At 34.1% G+C, this 24,459-nt stretch overlaps 1 protein-coding gene across 7 annotated transcripts in view; it reads right to left on the reverse strand.

The window, feature by feature from the left end:
• Positions 1-24,459, reverse strand: part of DMD (dystrophin) — a 721,719-nt gene that overhangs the window by 643,192 nt on the left and 54,068 nt on the right. For all 7 annotated transcript variants that reach the window (XM_072414251.1, XM_072414268.1, XM_072414235.1 and 4 more), the window contains 2 exons: positions 22,636-22,818; positions 4,233-4,427 (listed from right to left, as the gene is read on the reverse strand). In XM_072414251.1, the coding sequence (XP_072270352.1) occupies positions 4,233-4,427; positions 22,636-22,818 (378 nt within the window). The remainder of the gene's footprint in view (positions 1-4,232; positions 4,428-22,635; positions 22,819-24,459) is intronic.

Below are 24,459 nucleotides of genomic sequence, written 5' to 3' on the forward strand. Positions count from 1 at the left end.
CCAGTGTAATACATCAGATAAACTGGATCTAGGCAATGTTCTTGATATACTAAGTCAAAGATAAATGAAACATACAGCACTGAATTTGTAACTGCCATAAAAACAAATGTCACTGTCCAACCATGTAAACTAGTCCCTGGTGTTTCCATAAAGCATAGTTGTAGACTTTGTAAAATAAGACTTTAAGTACATGAAGTGTTATGGAATATTAAAATAGGTGTTGTGCACCATTTTACTGCATTAGCAAGCTGTAATTGTTTGTAATCAAACTTGTTCTTCAGTGATAGATTTACACTAATGTACACAAATGGATAGACCACTGCAGTAAAACCTGTCTTCTGAAGATTGATAAAGCAATAGAACTTTCAAGAATGTGTAATGTACAGACCATCACATAAGTGAAGTGCTCAGTTTCACTTATAGGTACATTCCAGTAAAAATTGAAAATCAATCTTTGAAGAGACCAACGGAAAGCAAACCCCACTATTTCATTTTCTAATTAAAGTGCAGCTAGCTATAGTGTAGTGCTCTACATTTATTCCTTTTGTTGGTAACAATTTGAGAACCCAATTTTCCAAATTCCTAACAATGTAGAAGAGGTTTTCCCAAACGCATCCAATGTAAGGTCTTTTCAATGTTTCCTTTACACAGAGCCAGATGTATATACATTGTCAGTAATAAAATGTTGGAAATTTGAATGTGATGTGATAAATGCAGACAGAAGTTACAAAGAATTGGCATCAGCAAACAAAAACATCAGAGTCTGCAAAATCTTGCCACAAAGAATTTCAAACAATTTAGTAAATGAAGACTTTCTGACCTAAAGACAACTGAAAAGTTTTCTGGGACAGTTTGGTTTCACCATTTTGAATTACTCTTCCTTCTTTTAATAATATTATTGATAAATTGTATTTATAAAGCACTAACACATTACTCAGCGCTGTATATTAAATAGGGGTTGAAAATTGTACCAAGCATGTGAAAAGGTTTAAATCACTTTTTTATCTTTCCATTCAAGTCAATTTTACTAGCAATTTACTATACTATTTACTATACTAATGGACATTATTTGTATTGGTTGCTCTCATTAATGTAAAGGCTACAACAAAGCACACTTTGTCATACTGTTACAGTAACAGTGACATCTACAGGATACATATCATAGGAATCGGTATCTAAGTACAAGAAAATGAGACAACATGCTTAAGATCGCAATATAAGAGTGCAGCAAATTATGGTATTGCACTTATGGTACAATTTTATTTTCTTGTGTTAGAAAAGACAAAAAAGGGAAAAAACACAGTATGTCTTCTTTAAAACAAATCTGTGAACAACATACTAGCTAAAGATATGAAAAGATCATCTGTATATACTTTTATCAGATATTTGTTAGCCTTAGTGCTTCCACTGATTTATAACCACAAGAAATTCATTGATGTCAACAGTAAACAAACAGTACCATAAAAATCCATAATGCAGCTCTGTTTTGTGTTTCTTTCTGACATTGTAAAATATAAACCAAAGCGTGGCAGTACTACACGAACAAATATGCTACCTGAGCCTGGAGTAATTTCTTTTATGAATGAATAAACATTCACAACAAGTGAGTGTAGATCACTAACAAATCCAATTGAATAGGGCATAGAATGGCCATGAAGGAGTTGTTTTGTTTAAGATATGCACAGGCTAGTTAATACCAGTTTAAATACAGTTGCCCATTTTTAAGAACTTGCACAAAAGGTTCCCTGCTTCATATAACATCATCACTTTAACAAGCTGAATTCAAGATTTCTATTTTAAAAACAAATAATGAATGCAGTCTAACCAAAATTCTGATATCACAAAATAATCTAAATTGTTGATTGTTGCGTTGCTCGACTCTTTTTTTTTTATTTAAAGCTGGTTGAAAGTGGATTACATTACCTCTAAATTGCTGTCTTTATTTACAACAGTATACAAAAAAAAAAATATAGAGCAATGTCATTCAACTAAGATCATGAGGGAAGCGGCCAATGGCATCCAGGAAATCAAACCCTTTTGCTTAAACCAATCTCCTGTAGAGATCTGCTAAAGCCCTTGCCATCTTTAGCAAAACCCATTACATAAGACCAGAGATTCTACTCTGCTAGATCTCAATCCTTCATGTGGCAGTCAGGACTGGCTAGTGTACGGTATCTCCAGGACCTGCAATGCAATCTCTACAATGCATGGGGGAGGTTATAATATTGTTTTTTAGTACAGTTGTTTGGGCATTAAACAGTGGTACTCCTTGCAGTAGGACTGAGCAGAGCTTTTGCAATACCGCGAGGTGTTGCTTAATGGGTGTGAAATGTACACTTGTTAACGATTAAAGCATTGCAAGATAAAAAAAAAGACTTCTAATACATATTGAAATACACGCAGCACATATATTTTCAGATAAGTGAAGCTGGAAACCAGATTATTTTGAAGGCTAAAAAGGGAATTTTAGGTGCCGAGGCAGGTTTTTTCTCCTATGTATTGCTTGATTACAGTACACACTTAAGCAGTCAAATCATAGCTATTGAAAGGAAATATCAAGCCTTATTCTGTCTTTTCTAAGCAGTAAGCGGCAAGCTCTGTATTAGTCTACAAAACAACATTTCATTCATGCAAATCTCCTAGTAAAGTCAACCTCTATTTTGTTTCAAGCCTCTACACTAGCAGCTGTACAATTTATTCATTTCCATGTCATTTTTTATAGCTTACTAACAACAATGATAAATGCTTTTGTAAAAAAATAAATATTCATTAAACACAGCTAACTATAAAATATCCCCTATTCAAAATACAAATAATTGTTAGATGTTCCTACAAGAATAAAATGTGTTTACATTTTTTTTTCAAGTAAGAACTGATTGCAGACCATCAGAAAAACAAGAGTGGGAGTTAGATATGGTTGGGGGGGGGGGGGGGGGGGGGGGCTCAGTGGGAGATAATAGGAGGCATGGGGGAAATGGCAGAATTTGGGAACTGATTGTGAAAAAGAGAGAGAAGATTTAGAGTAAAATCTAGTTGTTCCTAATCACTGGAGAGACGCAGCAGCAATTGATTGTGCTCCACTGGGATAGAATGCACTCCTATTATTCATGTTTTTTATGTAGACCACCAACTTATGTGTTGAGAATACAAATAAAATAGTGGGTACCATAAATACATACATGGTTTATTTACAGTTCAATATAAATATCTAGCAATACAAATAAAAATATTTACATATCTTATGTAGTGTATAATAAGCAATGCAAATTGATTTAGCAGGACAGGAAGGACAATAAACAATAAGGGTAGTAGGGGTAGCTCCTTTGGAGCTTGTAATCTAGAGAAGAGTGTGGTGGAGACAGCGTAGAAGGACAGTGTAGAAGGAGGCAAATGTGGATGTGTTTTAGGGGGCTGTGACTGAGCAGCAATTGGGGGTGATCTCTGAGGGCTTGGAGAATAATTGATGTGTGTGGTGTGAGCATAAGTTCTAAATAAGTGGTGAAGCTTATGAAAAGATTCCAGTGTGAAAATAAAAAAAAGGTGGCCAAAGACAGGATAAAAAGGCTTCACAAGCAGGGTGAAGGTTGGGGTTGGGATTGTATCTGGAAATAAGTAATGATATGTATGTAGGTTTTAATTGCATAGACAGTCAAGGACACAAGATAATTGTGTAGAGGCTGGGAGAGGAGACATATATTTGGATGTCATAAGTAAAGAAGTGATACTGAAAGGGGAATGAGCAAACTAATTGTCCTTGTCCATGACTGCAGATGGGGAAAAGAAGAAGTGCAATTACGGAGCCTTGAGGTAAACCAGTAGGCATGGAAAGAAATAAGTATGGGAGTAGGAGACAGTAAAAGAATGATTCAACCAAGAATGTACTAAGCCCTTGTCCAATAATGAGAAAGGGAAGAGCAGAGAATGATAGCATAGTTACCAATTGGTGATTTAATGTATTTGGCAATGTATGTGACAATCCAGTACAGCGTGACCTTCTATTGATTTAGAGGTCAGACTTAATCTGATCAGTGTGGTGTGTGTTGTAAGTACACTGGTGGAGGAAAAAATCACTTTGAAAACAGATTTTGAATTTTTTTTTTTAACTGTATAGAATAATTGAAAATAGGGCATTTATAGATATTGATTTTGTGTGGAATCAGGTTCAATAAGTATTTATATGGTATTCATTTGATATTCCATAGCACTGGTTCAAAACAAAATTATTTTCTTACCTTGAGACACTCATCTTTTTTGGCGAGATCTTCACAGTCTTTTTTATTGAAACATGAAGAGTTGAGTAGAAGATCAACCTCAGCAATAGACTGCAGGAAACGTGCAATCTCTGCCAGGTATGTAGAAGGCACATAAGAGGCATCCACTTTCATTCCCTCAATTAATGAATGAGTGCTTTCTTCATGAACAGTTTGCTAGTGTAGAAAAAAAAACATTTATATTTTATCAACCCAAAATTTGTAGATTGGATTTGGATATATATCGATCGTGATTTCCATATCCTAGACTTTCGCAATAAACAAGACTATTGGCGGGTACATAAAAAAAACTATGTAACCCACTGATAATATGATACTAACATCAGTACATTTCTTTTCAGGAGACTGATAAATTACGTAAGCGACACAATGCATGTTACATATTTGTTTCAAACGTAGTAATTTGTCAGATATACAATTATTTGAAAACCCAAAGGTTCACAATGCAAATCTGTGCACTCCATTCCTAGCATAAGATAAAAGTATTAATGAGTTTTATCATCAGTAAAAAAGTATGTATACTGATTAGTAAAATGATCAAGAATAATAGGTAATCAGGTTTTTACATAATTCTGGATATTTTCAGTGAAGACCATGCTTTTCCCCAACTTTTCTGCCTCTCAGGCTTACCTACTGGTCAACACATCTGCTTAAACCTTTTAAAGAAGGGTTAAAACTCATGTCAGTTTTTTATTGCTGTCTGTGCTTTCATTGTGGAGATTCAATTTGTTCTGTTTGTCCTGTTGACCATTATCTCAAATCTCAGAGTTGCCTATGGAAATTCAAACCTCAAAAGGTAGAGGCAACATTTAAAAAAAATTGTAGACTTACAAATTGCTTAATCAATGTAAGCATCACCATAATGGAGGACTTAGGCCTCCTGACTCCTTTGAAAAGGCATTTTGATTAGTTTTTGCATAGCATAATAATTGTGCAAATCTTGCAATTATTTCTATCTTTCTTTTCTTTTTTCATCTTTACACTATCTATTGTATTAGGTAAATACATTTGTGATAGGACAGTTAAACATGACATAAAAAGATAAATATACAATAGAAAGAGATATATAGCAACTATTTTACCTGCCATGTAATTGTTAAGGCAATATACATGCCTTTGTTGTATAACACCCATTGCTGTTCTAATGTATGTCAGCAAAGTAAAAAAGAAAACCCAGTCTATAGCTCTGCAGACTTTGTTTCACTATTCCTCATCCTTCCTGCAACTTGAACTGATAATAAATGGACTAATAATGTCCATTCTACACCTTTCCCTTCTTGTGGGTCTATGTGCATGCCTTCCTGCTGTATACACAGTAGCTACAACCACATTTAATCTTAATTTTACATTTGCCTCAAGAAAACATTTTCAGAAATACATACAGTGTCATACAAATAATTTCCCTGATTTGACAACAGAAGTATCTGTATGTAAACAAGCTAAAATGTATTCTTTAACTTACCTTGGGGTTTATAATGTCACATAACCCTACCCCTACATATAGTAACACACACCCACCAACTGCTAACCATGATCCCACCAACTGCTAACCATGCTAAAGTAAAACATTGCAAATTTATAATGGGTAATAACAAGAATTCAGGTAATGAACTGGCTATTAGGCTGAAATGTAAGTTCTTCTAGAACCCACAATGGATATATTTAAACCATTATGCTTTGCTCATGTGTACTATTGTGCCTAGGAGATATTAGTGACTCCTGGGAATAAATACATCAGGTGTCTATTGATTGCTTGGTTTAATATTCAGTATGTTAGATTTTATGTTCGGTTTACTTAGTTTGCCCTTTTCCATGCTGGTATCTGTATTGGGGATGCCTAATAAAATATTTATTACCATAGCTTAATATAAATAAATATTTAGGTATTAAAGATTGATAAGCAGAACATTAGAAGAGCAGCCTAGTATACAGTGGTTATGGTTTTTACCATGTGAATGACTTGTCTATTATCAAATAAACAGAATGTGTTTTAAATGCCATAACACTCCTATAGATTGTTGTATTTTTTATTTTCTTTGACTCCTCATATATAAGCATTCACTTTGGTCTTTTTCTCATTATCAGCGATATGTTGAAGCAGACGTTGATTTAACATACCTGTCTTGAAACAAGCACTTTTATTGCCCGGTATTTGAAGCACTGCAGGGCACAACGCATTGTACACAGTTTAAAGATTTTTCAGCCCAGATTGATTACTTTGTTCACAGAGTTGAAGTTTCAGTCTTGTTTCAGTCTTGTATGTAAAACTTGTAGCAATATTACCATTAGTAATATCTTAGAAAAGTCATTTCTTTAATAATATAAAGCATTATTTGTTTTTTTTTTTCCCATTCGCTTTTGTTCAGGGGAAATAATTATATCTTAATATGACACAAAACTGCATTTTGTTTGCCACTGGGTACAAGGAAAATATTGTTTTGCCGCTGTGCCTGATACATTTAAAATTACATCCTAAACAAAAAGGTGGCCTGTTGTTTTACTAATTATGCCATTTGTGCACAGATTTTGCTCAAATAAAGCGCATGTGACAGAATATATCATATTAAAAAGACAGGTCTGTTCAATGTCTCTCAGAAGCAACTAATAGTGGTAAGAGTACAGAAGAATACGGAAGAATACATTTTGTTTGATTGATCCACGGGTTGAATGTTGTACTACCAGCTCATGTTGGATCACTTTGACCTGCATCTTCCTTCTTTCCAAAATATCGGCTGGACGGCATTGGAAATCATTTTCTTTCCATGCCATTCAATATATATTCATCATTAAACTGTATTTATTAATCCAGATCAAAACATAATTTTAATTATATGTGCTATGGGCAGCCCTAATGCAATGCAGTTTAACATGCAAGATAGTACACACTGATCAACACACCTTAACACTGCACACAGACCTGAATAGACTGTGTGAACTAGTGAATTAAAATTCCTATACACATTATTTTTATTATTATTAATAATATTAATAAACAGTATTTATAAAGCGCCAACATATTATGCAGCACTGTACAATAAATAGGGTTTGCAAATGACAGATACAGACAGTGACACAGGTGGAGGAGAGGACCTTGCCCCGAAGAGCTTACACAATGCATTTTAACCTGTATTTAAATGTAAGAAATGTTTTAACAATTAGGATATTTTTAAATATATATCTCTTAAGTCGAGCTTCTCTCATCTAACTGCATTTCCCTTTTTTTCTTACATGATTTGGCAACCTTGGACAGTTATTTTTTACTATATTCACTAAACTAAAAAGTAAATTATTCCTTGCAGAATATTAATCCACTTTGCTATGTTACAAAACCTAATCTTTTTTAGTAGATCAACAGTAATGTATTATATATTATATTAAGTTATTGACAAATAAACAGTGCTATAATGGAAATGTAAAAATAAATTACTCTTTCCCATACAGAGTATGCAGGTACAAGAGCTAAAGTTTTTACATATATCAAGTCACATCATTCAATTTGTGTGTAGTTAAATTTACATTTAAAGGGGTCTGCTAGGTAGTTGGTAAAAGCAGAGGTTGCTATTGATTATAATAAGGGGGTGGGTTATTTAGAAATGGGGAAAAGGTCTGATTAAATTATTAAATGAGTGCAGTATTTACCGTATTTTTCGGCGTATAAGACGCTCCGGCATATAATAAGGAGGAAATATATATAATAAGGAGGAAAATCTAGAAAAAAAAATAAATTCCCCACTCTGTGCCTATTTATCCCCTGCTGATCATCCCTTCCCACTTACCGGTCCGTTTCTCTCCGCCGGCTTGGTTCCGGGATCGCGGGGGCACGCTTGCTTCCGGGATCGCGTGTGCAGGCTTCTCCTCGCTAGGTCTGCAGGAATGCGGAGACACGCGCTGCAGCCAGGAGGAGAGGAGAGAAGACGAGAAGCACACAGGATCGCGGGATCGCGGTATCGGGTAAGTATGTTAGCGGTTTTAATTATTTTTAAAACTTGCATTCGCCGTATAGGATGCACCCACTTTTCCCCCCCAGTTTTGGGGAAGAAAAAGTGCGTCTTATACGCCGAAAAATACGGTATTTATATTAGTGGATATGTAAAAGCATAACACTATAGACTATTGTGCACAACATTTTTACAGTTGTTTTTCTAAACCATATTTTATCAATATGGTTGTCATATAAATTTGTGATATTTTATCTCATCATGAAATTTTAACACATAGAATTCCTTTTGTCTAAGCAATGTATGTTCAATAATGTAGGTTTAACATGTATATATAGGCTGAGTATGGAATATGGAAAGGTTAGAACTCCTGTTTGATTGTTATTCCTGTCTTACTGTTTATGGATGTTGTTGATGTCTGTCTCTCTACTGGCGGAGGAGCATTGTGAAAATAAACGAAGAGTTATTTATTTTGATTTTGATGAAGAACAGACAAGCTTGTTTTATTACTACATTATCATACAAAAAAAAGACTGATGTATAGGATTTATTCAATAGTATATTGTTTATAGTATACTAACTTTTAGACTTGTACTAAAGCTAAAACTAGCATAAAATCTAACTAATCACTTTGCTTTCTGTCTCATTAGAAAACATATATGACTAGCAAACCTCAGTTCTTATGTGACAAAAAATAAATATTATACCATGCAAGAATCCAATAAAGAGTAGATCCTCATAAGCCAGGTAGTTGCTGCTGATACTTCTTTATGTTAAAAAAAGCAATAAAAATTATATGCAAACAAAACTGAAGTAGAGAAAAAACTAAAAAGATGAAGGCAATGCTAAGTGTAAAGATGCAATGGGACATACGATGAGGGTAATCTATATCGGTAATATTTATGTTATAAAACATTTATATATTGTTTTATATTTATATATTATATTTATAATGCAGTACTTTAGATAACATGTATATGCAATAAGAATATTTATGCTATGGGTATAAAAAATAAGCAAAATGAATAAGTTGTAAAACCATTTAATTTTCTAAAAACATTTAATTGATTCTAAAAAGTTTTAATTTTACAAACTTTTTGGTTTAGATTGAATATGCAGTAATGTATATGCTTGTTACTTTTTTGTCAGTTAAGATTTTCAGCAGGGATAAACAAAATCCTGTGCTGTGGCACCATTAAAGTTGGACTGCTGCTCTAAAGTAAAGTGAAGTTGCACCATCCAAGCACCCTGACATATTTCCCTGAACCCATTCTCTGTAGTAGGTCTCATCCAATAGTAGGGCTCTTAGCCCAGTGGCCATATTGGTTGACAGGATGACAGCTGTCCAACTACCCACTATGCCCATGAAAGACAGGTAAAATAAAATGGAATAGGCGCTCATTGGTCAAAGATTGTTTTGAACCGAGGTGGGTATAGGCCCGATACAAATTAGCCAATAGTAATGGCCACCCCTTAATCTTCCTAATAAGTCTGATCTATTTTTTTCATTAATTTTGATACAACAGTGTTGGTTTACTAAATATAGTAGTAAATCAACCCAATAAATTTAAACATAATCAATGAGTACATTGACACTTTAACATTTACTGCTAGAAAATATTGCTTTTTTTAAATATTCAGATGAAACTAAAAATATAGTGATGTATAACAAGCAGATGTATTTAAAAAAATATATAATTTACAAATAATGTAAATATGGTTCTTATAAAAGGTATGTATATCAGCTATGCACAACTCCTTTACAGATCGGTGCTCATGTGCTTGACATCCCAGGGCTAGTTAACTTTGGGCTAGTTACATTTAGACTAGCAGTTTCAAAAACACAACATTTACGACTCCTGGGAACCTAATGGCAACCACTGTGTGTCCAGGAAGGGTAAGAGGCAATAACTGCTAGATGTCTTTTTTCTAACTGTTATACAGAGTGACATATATTTCGTAAGCACTTTTGGGAGTTCCATCCCCTTCTAATTTTCTATGTACCAGCAGAAAAATATACACAAGCAAATGCCTGAAAAAAAGAGAGAGAAAACCCTGTGTGGTGCCTAAACAAAGGCACTAATTGTGGCCTAAGCCATGTTTAGTTTTTTGTTTATGGAATAATTAAATAATTTTATTTTTTCATTTGGCTGTATTGAATTCACTAAAATTAGAGTAAATTCCCCGATAAATTATTTTATTGGTCTGCCCTTTAAACTGCTAAAAGATGTTGCCTATCTTTAGATTATTTGGGAACAGCAAAGTGTGTCTTGAGTGCTACAAAAGAAACACTTGCCCTTGCTATGTGTTTTTTTAATTCTGCCTAAGTCATGATGCACACCCGTTCCTATACTCTCTGAATTTGCATTTAGTAAACAGAGCCACGATAGAAATTGAAGTGTAAAGACATTTTGAGCCCAAAGCAGTAGCATGATTACGTAGTTTTGTAATGCACAGTAAAGTGAAGGTGCAAGCTAATCATTTACCATAAAAATTCTTGGCTATAAAAGTTTTATATAGCTAGCATTAAATGAAAATGCCTCCATTCCTCTGTTACTTATCTGTGTTATAACCATAACAGATCTTAAAATGATCAGAATCATTTAGTCATTTTGCAAGCTTTTCTACTTGTATTCTTGGGACTATTTCCTTTAGTACCCTTACATGCTGGCATATTTTATATGGAGATCGTTGTTAACATCTGACAGAAAATGATCAATAATTACAAGATAGTTTCTGCTGCTGAACGCTACATTTATATAATTTCAATTTCACTGCAAAACTGCAAAGGTATATCTATTACAAGTTTAGGCATAACTGGCTAGTTAGAACTGTGCTATAAAATTTGAAGAACTACAAGAACAAGCAGAAAATAAGTGAAACCAGACTGTTATTTTCATCATCAGCAACATTTTGCCAGCAGCAAAAGTACTAAAATGTAATTTCCATTATCCCTAGTGGAATTTGCTAACACGGAATTAAAACTCAATTGCTAATTTTGGAGTAATTCAGTGACATATTGTTGGTTTGGGCAGCAAAGAAAATGACTGTGGTAATAATATACAATATTCCTCTAACCCTGAGTTTCAACCAGGGTTAACTGGAACCCTAAGGTTCTCCAGAGGTTACCAGAGGTTCCTTGAGTAATGAACACCAATGATCTTTTTGGCTATCTGTGAGGGTGGCATTCTTCCCATTTGCTAGCAATGTAAGACATTCTTCCTAAAAACCATAACTCAAATGTACTGTGAGCTTAAGGGGTTCCCTAGGTTAAAAAGGTTGAGAAAGTCGTAAGGACTTTAATTCTTTTTTCTTACCATGTGCGGGTATCCTAAACTCTTTGAAATTTTCATGTTAATTGAAGAGTTTGTTTTGGTATTGAACAAGAACCTCCGAGTAAAATATTATTTCTTGTATTACAACTAATAATCTCGTTGCTTCTCAAGAGCACTAAAAAAAAAAAAAAAACAGTATCACCCCCACTACAACAATAATTCAATAATTATTTAGGGACCTTCTTGATCAGCCATCTTCTGGAGTGTCTATTTATTTAAATGTTTGTTGTGCTTGCTTAGGCAGCATAGTTGTTACCAGCTTGAGCATCTGTCCACATTTTCATCCCTCCGCAAGTCTTCCATAAACTGCTCCTGTATGCTGATAATGCTAGGAGTCATTGTGGGCAGTAACTATATTTGGCTTATGGATGTGTTTTTTTTTCTAGCCAGCCACTAACAGTTTTGTTTTGTGGTCTATATTGGAAAAGTGATAAATGTTGTGGATTACCATTAGAGAGAGTTCTTGCAGTCTGGGGTTTTACCTAGGCATGGGATTTGTTCTGTGGGTCTTGTCTGTTTAGATTCTAATTACATGCCGAGAATCAGATTCCCTGCAAGAATAATTGTCCAGGAAAATACGGAAGACATGATTGCCTGAGGGAACATGTTAGGTCTTCTGTACCTGAGGGAATTCTGAGAAAACTTACAGGATACTACAGCTGCTAGGAGAACATACCCCCCTCATGTGAAGGCTAGTGAAGTTCTGGCTTGTTACTATTGAAGAGAATAGTCCTTGATTGCTATTACAGGGTCAATGAACAAGGTCAGCTCTAGCAATGAAACTGAAGCCAAACTCAAGTCCTATTGTTCTGTGGGGCAGAACTGGATGCTGCACTTATTTTTGAATATCCTGTCACCCTAAACTTCTTTCCCAGTTGAGATCCAGCAATAACTAAATGTAATATTTGAAAAGCACCAAGTGGCTATGACTGGTTTAGAACCCAACACAAAGTCGAGAAGCTCCTGTAGGGGTGAGGGAATAAGAAAAATAGGGCATAGTATCTTCTGATATACCAGGATTAAAAAGCCAACTAATTTTCCCTATATTTATATTGCTTCAAGACCTACTTCTAATGAATTATCCTTTCACCACATACAGATTCACATGTTCATGTGATGTCATGTTCTTTTCCTTCTTTAGCAGGGGATGGGTGCTGAGCACTGAGCACAGAAAATGGTACTCTATATTGATGTACCTCATATTCCTTATAATATATATTTATATTTTGTTATTTAGGGAACACATCCTACCTTTTTTAAGCCATCTACTCCATCTACTCCTTTTTTAAGTTAATTATAATCCCTTATAACTGCCTCTTCACAAGCATGAATACAAACATTTCAATTATTTCTGCTCCCTATTTAGTCCCATACCATTCCTTTTAGAAACTAGTGGTCAGATATATCAGATATATGAAAAATTTAGTCATTAAAATACTTGTGAAAGAGTAGGAGACTTTCATGGTCTTTCTCTCCTGTGCCTGTAAATACATAAAAAGTATCTTACTAGCTTTTTTAAACCTGCAGATTGGCACTGCATTTTGTTAATAAACTTCATTGGACATCTGGGAGTCACAAACATTTGATACACTGCAAAATGTTAAATACTAAAAGTTTTCACAGCAGTTGTATCTATGCGAATGATCAAGATTTGGATGCAATAGAGGTGATAATAGTAAGTATTTTAATGTAGTTTTCAATGCTGTATTTATGTTACTTTTATTTTATGTTATTTAGAGTATTTAAAACCTACAACTGCCATTTATATTTGTTTTCTGTTAAATTGTTCCCTCCACCCCTTTGATTATTGCACACCTGCTTTTTTTTAATTACCTTCAGACCATTATAGCAATTTTCACTGAGTGGCCCTGTTCCAGCCCCTACGGCCTTTGTTCATTCCTAAGTAAATGGTATTTTACATAAAGCACTTAAAGGTGCCATAAGTACAATGACTGAAAGAAAAAAAAAGAAAAACTGTGGTTGTGGTTTAAAGTATAACTAAAGCCAATTTTGGCTGTGTACTGTGTTTTTCTATGCTATGTGTAATGTTACAGAGATTTACTCACACTCACCAGCATCAACAGGAATGAAAGTGAGGGCAATTTTTTGAGTTGTCACCAGAACAGAAGCAGATGAGAAATGTATCCTTAGGAACACTTGTTTTCTTGACAGCTATCCAAGTATCCCATATATTAAAAAATATCCTTTCTTTTCCTGTTATGTCTCATGGGCCAAAGGAAGCTGGTCTTCTTTTTTTCCTTTTGTACAATAACAAGTTTTGCACAACAAGACTGTATGTAAATATATATATATATATATATATATATATATATACACTCACATGTACATATGGTACCCTATAATCCCTTAGTAATACTTACACTATAGGCCATATCCCAATAATTAGGTTTAATAGTAAGTATCATTAAACAATGCTGGAAAGCATTGGGTAGGAATGTTGTGTTTAAACATTGGAATCTGTTTCTCTTTGTACCAGCCACCTTGATCACCTAGGGGGATACATAATCAGTGATTATCAGGGACTTCATCCAAGGAACAATAGACAAACAGATAATAAAACTTCCAGTAAACAAGATGATGCCAGTAAATAAAATCCTGTTCCCATAACAAACTGGTTAACAGTAGGTCCTTTGGGTAATGAATCAATCAAGCCTGAGTCAGCAGAATATGGATGAAAAACTGGACAGGTGGGTTGGTGGTGATGGCCCATCTGGACCTTTTTATGATACCTAAATTAGATGACCCCACCTGGCTTTTGCTCCAGCTTCCCATATAAAATTAGCTGGGAGGTCTAGTAAATTCCTGAAGTATGAAATACCCAATCCCTAGCTATGGGAAGGTGTCAGCCAATAGGTGTCCTACAGATCACACCCAGTAACCAATCCAAGATCCCCCATAAGATCTAATGGGAATTAACTATAAAAAAATGGGAACTGAGAGAATGGAGCTCTCTTCTTCTTAGGCTCTTCCTGGGCTCCTCTGAGGTAAGCTCTTTCTATGGTGTGGTGTTTTTGCGCTATCACTTTTTTTTTAGTACAGGGTTTTTATTTAGAGGATCACATCTACGCGAGATTAAAAAAAAAACTCTTCTTATGGAGCTCCCTTCTGAAGGAAGCAGGCTCCTGGGGTACCCACTAATATCCTAGCAGGTAGCTATAAGATATGCTTAAATGCATTTTAAAAGTGCCTATATTATTATTGTATTTTTTTGCTATATTGTAATTGAAGGATTATGTACTAACCAATATTAGATTACTACCGGGGTTACCTACTAACATTATTTTCATGTACCGTATACTTTGCTGACTGGAGTTTCTATATCTAAATCAGCCTAAACCGCTTTTTTTTTTATGTTTCAACTTGTTTCTTAATTAAACTGTTTGAGTGACTATGACTAGCTATTTTTTGTGCATAAACCTTCATTTATTGAATATATATGTGCATGGATAGGGTCATATAATATCCATATTTATGCAGATAATATTCCTTATCAACAACAAGAAGTGGGTTTTCATCTATTTCTTTTATTTAAATTGTATGTTATATTTGTCATTAATATTAGTGATTATGTTAGCAATTTACCTCTGTTCCTATCATTGTCACTATCATACTAATATTGCTTTTAAGAACAGAACCTTTTTTTTATAAATATTGAAAGGGATTAAACTAATTTTGTTTCATTTTCCCATGAAGAATGAGTCCGCAAGATGTTTTTTGGACTATTATGTACTAGGATAAGCTTTTACTTATAATGCAAAAAAAACAAAACAAAAAAAACAGGAAGCCTGGTGATGAGAGATGAAACAGCAAGAACAGAATGTCTTATTTCTCATATGTACAGCTATCCCTCTAAACAAAATATGACCTAACCATGGAACATGTCTGGTCCTGGCATTACTGTACTGAAAAATAGGAAGAATAGTGTTTTTGGCATAGAAGATATTATTTTGGGATTAAGGTAGGTAGGATATCTATATGGGAAATAAGGAGTTGGGAGATATTTACTGTATGTTTTGACAGATTGTGTTACTACGTTAGGGCTGTGTTTAGACTATAGCACTGAGAAGAGATGGGGTGTAGATCGCAGTTCTCTGACACTACCTCTAGCAAAAAAATATGTTCTGTGCAGCTAATAGAAAAAATAGCAAAAAATTTGGAGTCTCTTTTTCTTTTTGTACAATAGCACAGTGTGTACATTGCATTGTGAATGGTTGCATAGCTAAGTGCTGTACTACAGTTTACATGTTTTCTCAATTACTTGGAAAGGACTATCATGTGATCCTTCCAAACTATTACAAAATTTTACTGAAACAAATAGGAAAACAACTCAAATAAAAACGTTATAACAAAATTGTACAAACAGCAGATCTGTGTGATAAAGCACAGAAATAAAAGAGACTTTGGTCTGAACAGCCTGGTTGTAGTTTATTGTGCAAAATAAACCATATATTTTCTAAAAGATCATGGTTATTAAAAATAGATGGAACAAGTGAACGCCTACTCAGATTTCAGACACATTCCATAATTCTTTGTTTCCTTTTTGGAGCACTTTTTTTCCATGAATATTTGATAAAGAGCTATCTATTTAGAGAGTCAAATGACTTTCAAAATACTAATATGCAAAGTCTCTAGAACAGGTCCCTGTGGTACTGTTTAATTTGTGCACAAATTGAGAAACTAAATTGTGTTCATTTCAGCATACGAATGGGTGAATTGTTCTCTTTAGTAATTAGCTGTTTCACTGTGAAAAGAAGCAATGGCTGAATGCGAATAGAAAAGAAAAAAAAAGGCAAAGTCTAAGCAATGACAGGAAGAACAAAGTTTGTCTAGCTTTTGAAAAAAACAAAATTCTGCAAAGGAGTATTGCAAGGAAGATGGGCATCTCCCTTGTTAACTTTTACTATTTATTAAAGTGTTAAATATTAAACAATGTTATCACAATCCCATGTCTAGGACCCAACCATATCAATAACTTCCATTTCATTTCATGCGGCTAAGGTAATGAATTGGTGAAATTTAAAATAATTGATGCCACTTGTGGTAATAATTGATAAACCGAACATACCTAATGCTCTCACAACTCTTCATTGCCACATTGTATTGAAAACAAAAAAAAAAATTATGGAGGTGACGATGCACAGAGCAAATTTTTATTGGTAACTCCCAATATCTACAACCCTCTTTACAATATTTTTACTACTTTATCACAGTTATACAATAAAACAATGCACTGCATTAAAACCATCCTACCTAAAGGATAAGTTGTAGGATAGATGCTAAAGAGTTCAAGATCTTACCTATAGCCTTGATGGACATCTTTTCAAAGGGTTTCTGGATCTGTTGGAAGACCCTATGCAAACATTATTTCTTTAAAGTTGAAAAGGAACAAAGAGACTTATACATGATGTTAGCTGAAGCTAGTGATTTGTTGCTTAGGCACTTGGAACTTATGGAGGTAGGGAATTTTCAGTACCTAACACAACCCATACCAGAGAAGGCATTGAAGAGGATTTTTGTAAAGCTGTAAACTACTAATTCCATCACACATGTGACGGAGGTGAACAAAGGTAGACAAGTTTGAATTCCAACCTGAGTGACAACCATGACTCCTGATATAGATAGGGTTAAGGAATGAACATAGCCACCTGGAACAGGAGGTTTGATATTTACAGGATTACCATATGCAAATCAAATAAAAGAAAAAAAAAAAAAACACTTTACAAGTCTGGAAACCTGAAATAAATATACATGCATACCTGAAACTTACTTTACATTAATTTACTTTTATTTGGGCAGTAGCACAGGTTTACTTTAAGTTCAGCTAAACTTTCCAAGTATGTTAATACTAATATTTATATAACACACAGAATAATAAGAAAAACACTTCAGTTTAACCTGTAAAAAAAAGTAAAAGTATTATTTTAAATTATTCAGTTTTTCAAATCTGCCCTTGAAAATCTTTTGTTTTCTTGACTTAGTTTTTTTTTTTACAGGATGAACCAGCTTTTCAATACTGAACATTTTACTGTTTTTTGCTCTGCATGCAGTCTTAGGCTATGCCTGATGTTTGATGGGTTTATTTCACTTTCTATATTACGAAGAACACTAATTACAGTGCACGGGGGGTTTAAATTTATCTGCTTAGAATCAAATTATTACTGGAATACACTTAACATGGAGAACATTTTATAATAAATATATCTTTGTGAAGGTAGATTAAAGTCTTCAGTCTGCCTGTAAACAAGGCAGAGTCACTTTATTTTAACCGGTTTAGAGTGGTATATATGCTAAAACAAGATTCCTGTAGTGTATCTAATATTCTTCTGAACAGTTTTATGACAGGTAGTGGCAATACGAGGCATCCCACGGACAACAGTGACCAAAAAAGTAGGACTATTCTAATGCTGAATTCCAAAGCCAAAGAAGTCACTTGGTCAGTCATTTTGCATGTACTACTGATTTCGAAAAAAAAAAAAAAAAATATTTTTGAAGATTGTTCAAACTCATTTTATTTATATGTAAGGCTGAAATATTGTAGAGTTAAATGGGAACCTTTATGCTGCCTTTTTCTTTCTCTCAAAACCTAAATACCTTCAAACACAGGAGTCAAAGTAAAAGGTGAACTTTTATTAAACAGTCAGGCAAACTACACCTAGGACTTGAGAAATTGATTTTTATTTTGAAAGTTATTTGCAGATAAGGAATTGATCTAAAGTTCGTCCTTTACTTAATGCCATGCTAACAGCATACTTCTCTGAAACTAATCTATAACCACTGCTTATTTTCCAAGCTTGGTATTTAAACCAAACTATGCTTACTATAGATAAGAATTTAATATCTCTAGAATTAGTCATTTAGTTATAGAGTGTCACAGATAAGACAAAAACACAGAAAACTACATTTTTAGTTCTACTAGACAGGGAATTAAAACAGGCTAATATTAAAACAGACAGTTTCTGAGCAGCCAGACTGTACAAGATTCGTTTCTAAAACAGATCATTAAGGACCTATGGTAAGTGCTTTTTTTTTATATAGTGTTAAATTTCAGTAAAAGTACCTTTGATATCCACAGAACTAGCATGTTCAATTAGAAAGGTCACTAACGAAAGCATCATTTTCTACTCTTATGATGTTGTCTTTTATGACAATTTTTATTTACCTAACCCATAACATTATTTTACCTAGCCAAGCCACAAATACCATATCTGGAGCCATAGCTATCGGCCTTGAAAGCACACGCTAACACTGATATCTACTATTCCTGAAAGCATCCAGAATCTTCTTTTTTTACTGATTTTCATTAGTCATCAGCCATGAATTTTTATGCACTGCCATGTAATGCCATTTTAGAGCTGCAATTTGTATGAGGAAATAGAATTCTGCTCCCTGGGCTGTAAAAGAAAAAAGACATATCCAAATGTAATCGGGAGGTCAGTATTTCTTACAGTATTGTGTATATCAGGTAAAAGAGTTATATTTTTTTAACCAGAATATTTTGTCTACTTATTCCAGTTATGCTACTTATTTTTTTGGCATAGGCTGGAATTATTTAATTGTAAAATCTTGTATTCCATAATGCTATAGAACCCTCAAAGGGAAACACTATTCTTTCCCAAGATGGCTTTTGAGAAGGGTAAGATGAATCAATTTTTTAGTTAAATAAAGTATGTTTCAGAATCTGTCCCATATCTAAAGTAAATGTCTGTATAAGATTCAACGACTCTGGGCTGTGAAATGTGCCAAACAGCAACCACAAGTGATCTTGAGAAACATTTATTTTGCTAGTACGATCAATGTCAATCTTGGGAAGCTTTTGCTTTGATTGATTGTCCAAATGCAGACAGATCCAAAGCAAAACAAAACCAGGTTCTGCCGTGACCTGGACAGTATTGTTTTTTATACACAGGCTTGGAATACAGCCTAGTGCAGCTGTTACAAAACCTTAGATTTCTGGACATGAGCCAAAGGATAAATGTGCCCATAAAACATTGCAGCAAAATGTAAAAACTTTTAAATTTTTTTTGCCTTTGCCCCTGTAATGGCATTGTATTTCTAGGGCTTTAGCCATAGTTTAAATATGTTGGCATAAGAACTACTAGATTGTAAGCTCTTCAGGGCAGGGTCCTCTCCCTCTCCTGTATCTGTCATTTGCAACCCCTATTCATTGTACAGCATTGTGTAATATGTTGGCGCTATATAAATCCTGCTTATTATTAACATTAATAAAAAAAATATTAATAATATGTTGTTTACATTTTTCGTAAACCTTGATATTAACTTTCAAACTGTAATGTGTTACAGTACGGTATAATTCAAAGGTAACTAACTCATAAACACACCACACAGGTGGCTGAATTCACACTGGCAGTGAGGTTGTGGTGCATTTACTATTTCCTCACGCCAGTAACTGCTGCCGCTTGCGAGGATGCCACATGTAGCAATGAATAGGCGCTGCATTGTTCTAGTAACATTCACTGCCACTTTCACATGTGCAGAAGCTGTTGGTTTTTGAACCAGCTGACAGCTGTGCTAACTCAGAGGCAGGTGTGAACATGCCCCTAGTTCATGCCATGTTACTGCTAATATCAAATGTTGAATAAATGATTAGAATTTATATATTTTTGACATAATAAATATTCCCATGTCACAAAGAACTCCTAGTTAAAATAAATTAATGAACCCTGATAGTTAAAAATGTTGGCCTACATTGTACTCTGAATTTGCAGGCTACACAAAAAAAAAGTTAACAGGCAGCACTATTAATATGTATAAGAAATGAATAAGTAATTTAGCTTCAACTTCACAAATTCTAAAATCAATCACATATGTAACAGAATTTTAGGTATGTTTGGCAATAGAGTAGTTAGTCCCATTTTAACACAGGTATACTGATTAATGTTTATCATCAATCTCCTGTGGGCACAGGAAATAAATATGAAACACATCCTAAGAAATATGGTTTGTATCTAAGAACACATGATACATTTTTGAGTTTGATGTGCTTCAAAATGTTCTCAAGATCTATATTGAATCTGACACCTGTTATGGAGTTTTTCATCTGCCATGGTTCACAGACATTTCACAGTATTTTGGAGTCTGAATGACATCTCCCTTTTCTTTTACATTGATATGTAATTGGTGACTTTGTTATATGACCTTGCTGGAGGTCTGTCATAAGTTGCAGTTAAAGGTAGCTTCTGTAGTCAGTTAAGGGGATATGCAATGAAGTTTAATGTTGAGTTTCCCATATTGTTTTAGCATCTCGTACGTGACTGCAATAACTTACTATTAGGTTAGATCTTAGCCCTATTGGTTCTGTGGGTTCGACCTCCAGAAGTATAGATAGGTCTAAATATGTATAAATAAAAGACAGTAGCATAATTCATGATTGGTCTTTTTTTTACAATTATGCAGATTGATTTACTATTACTAAATCGTTGCTAAATCTACAAGTGAAAAGGAATTTAGCAAAAACACATTCGGGAGAGGTTATAATGTCAGAAAGAACAAATATAAATCTCTAAACTACTCGTCAATATTAAATTATTCAAATTCTGTTATTACTGCTATGTTAGTGCTTAAGGCTTATTTTTCCCTAATATAAACACTCATTACATATAAAATATTTAGAAATAAGTTTTGAAGAAAAAGAAAACAAATGTAAAAAACACTGACCAAGGATTTAGTTAATTGTATTTTTTTGTCAACCTAGATGCCTTACAATAAACTTGGTGAGCTCCTGAAGTTGGTGTACTAATGTAGTTGAGAACCTTCACACAAAAAAAATAATAATAAAATAATAAATAAAAAGGAATTTGCTTTTGACATTATTGTTTAAATGTAGAGAAGATTCACGCATTAGGCTTAATTTATTAATGCTCCCTGAGACTAAGTAATATGTATACTATGTACGAACCTGGGTGATCCAGCAAACCTGCAATGGATGTAGTCCATTTCAGGAATTAACATATTTACTAACTAATGGAAAATGTGTTTCACGAAATCCATCCCAGGTTTTTCTAGATCACCCAGGTTCCATGATAACCAATCTTGTCCAGTCTTGGAAAGCTTTATTAAAGCAAGCCCAATGCATTGTATGAATTTGTTCAACTCTTTAAGTAATTGTATATTTTTCCATTTAAGATAAACAATACATTGAACTTAGTGGAAGCCATTTTAAAATACGTACACCCCAAAGGTAAATTCACAACATGATTTTCAATTACTTTTGATCTGTAGTGGGTCCGCTATAATAATTAACAACCCCCCACACACATACACACACACACATATAGGACTGTTGTGAGGTAATGTCCGGGTCACTTTATAAACAGACATTGTGCACCAACTCCAGATCCTGTAATTACACTTTTTCTATTCAATGTTTTCTTTAAGTAGCATTGCATAGACCCACACCCTCAGTTTTCAAACTCCCCATCCATTCCTTTGGAAAGCCTATTGATTTCCACCATTGGTTTTAATGGTATATGTGATATTTACAGCCACTACTGAAGTTATAAAAACTTGTAAAAACTGGTTGCAACAGTGGAGTTCTAGAAGCAGGTAAGTCACTAGTGTATGATTAAATATCCACATATGCTACAGCTAACTACTACTATAGCCACAGAGAATATTACCAGAAAGAAACTATATTGTATGAACCCCAAACTGATATAGCAGTGTTTTGAAGATATGATGCAGAAAGTTATTTGCATTAAATAGTTAAGGATTACTATTTTCGCAAATATACAGTAAAACAAAACTGCATGAAATGAGAATCTGGAATTCATCTTGAACCTTTTTGAAGGACTAACAATGAATAGTAACACATACTGCATTATTTGAGATGTTATGATAAAATGAAAAGAGCAACAAAAAGTAACATGCATTGATGACAGTTTGAATCTCAACACGATATGTTTAAATTGGGTGACATATTAAAATCTGTCAAAGCTGTTGTAGAACATTGGCTAGTGATGGTCATTTATTAGGTTAGATCATACTCTCTACGTCTCAGTGTTAGTAGAACTTGGTTAGTTGCAAACTATCAGGTTTGCAATTTAAACTCACAATTTGTGCATAGTGCAGTCTTCGGAACGGAGCAAATTTGCTCTCAATTTCTCGCCAGCGTTTGTTAAGTTTGATCAGGGTTGGCTCCACTGCTTTGGCAGCCCCATCCTTAGACAAACGTTCAGCTTGTCTGTGTACTGCATTCAGTTCTTCTTTCTTCTTCTCCAATTCTCCATCAATCTCCTAGTGAGCAAAACCAATACAGGGCCCAGGGCAATTAGCTAGGTAGATAATGAACTTACATTAGAAGTAGCAAAAAAGTACTTGTGGCAACACTGTCACTTCTTTCTTTGTAGAATTTTATTTTACAAGTAATTAAGTAATACAAGATAAGAGACTAAGGATAACATGATGTTTGGTCTGTGTTTAACTGGTTTAATACATGTATCCTTTTTCAATATGCTATGTGATGCTAACTTGCATGGGTATGTTCAGTTTTACAGTAATCATTTTTTCAGTATGATTTGTTAAATATACCTACAGAGCAAGTGTCACTTTTTCACAGAGTTTGTTATATAATGGCAAAACAAAGCAATAATGAAGCAAAATGAACTAAGAAAATAAAATGCAAAGGATGAAATATAGAATGACAAGGCAGTAACTTTTGGGCATGATCTGATGAATGGAGTGTGCTAATGTGAGAAAGAAGTCATCCTCGTATTGCTAGTCATTAGTTCATCTGGAACAGAGATACACAATAACACAAGTTAATATTTTGTTTTTAAAAAACAATTATCATTGCTTCATTGCTTGGGGCTTGATGAACTAAAAAGAGTCTTCAGTGCAAATCTAGTAATTAAAAGACCACTAATTAAAAAACTGCATTATGCAAAAAGCTGCAACAATTCCAAATATTTAAAATACCCACAATTGCAAACAAAGAACAAACGTATGACAGTGTAGCCTACAATGTCCTAACTGCCTAATCAGGGGCCACAATTGGTTGTCATATAGCAATACTTAAAACTGAAGAGCTGGAAAAAAGTTATCCCTCCAGTGGGTCCTCTTGCTCACTGCAAGAAGTACCTGCTTGTTTCATTTAAGTGATGATCAATAAGGTTTATAGGTTTCCTTGACATTGCATGATCAGTCCCCCAGAACTGCTTTTCTTTGCTGCCCAACTGGTCACAGCTTTTTGATATCATACCAGCAGTCCTGCACTGTACATAAAAACATTATGCCCCCCACATTCTGGAAGCATCAGACAGCAGAGTACAGGTAACCAAAGAAATGGCAAATAAGACAAGTATTTCACCTTATTCATTATCTTCTACACTAATACATGCAGTTATCCCGTGTTGAGGGAGATCAATGTTAGGGTAGTTTTCTATTTAGGAATTTAGCTTTAACAAGGAGACAACCATGCATTGAAAAACTTATCTGGAATTTCACTTTGATTTTTAATATCTGACTTTTACAGTTTCCTGAAGCTTTTTCATATTTATCAAAAATGTTATTAAAAAAACAGCTTAAGCAAAAGAAATAACTTTTTGGTCATGTTTTTCTTTGAATGAAGACCAAAGTCCTTCAAGGCCAGGACACACGTATTTTTAAATCAATGACAGGTGTCTAAACTATATATAACAGAAAAATGAGTGACATACAAAACATTTTAAATTCTACAAATTTCAATAAAGAGATTTTGCACTGAATACCCTTCATAGTCTTCAGCTGTAGTTTCACACCATTATAAAATGTATCTATATATATAGAGAGAGATCTACATTTTCTGCAAATCTTACTGCATAACACTATTTTTTTTAATACTTAAATAGTTTGGCAATGTCTCTAGCATTAACTAATGGCAGGGAATTAGGCAACATG

Source organism: Pyxicephalus adspersus, chromosome 1 (assembly GCF_032062135.1).
Source record: "Pyxicephalus adspersus chromosome 1, UCB_Pads_2.0, whole genome shotgun sequence".
Classification (NCBI taxonomy): domain Eukaryota; kingdom Metazoa; phylum Chordata; class Amphibia; order Anura; family Pyxicephalidae; genus Pyxicephalus; species Pyxicephalus adspersus.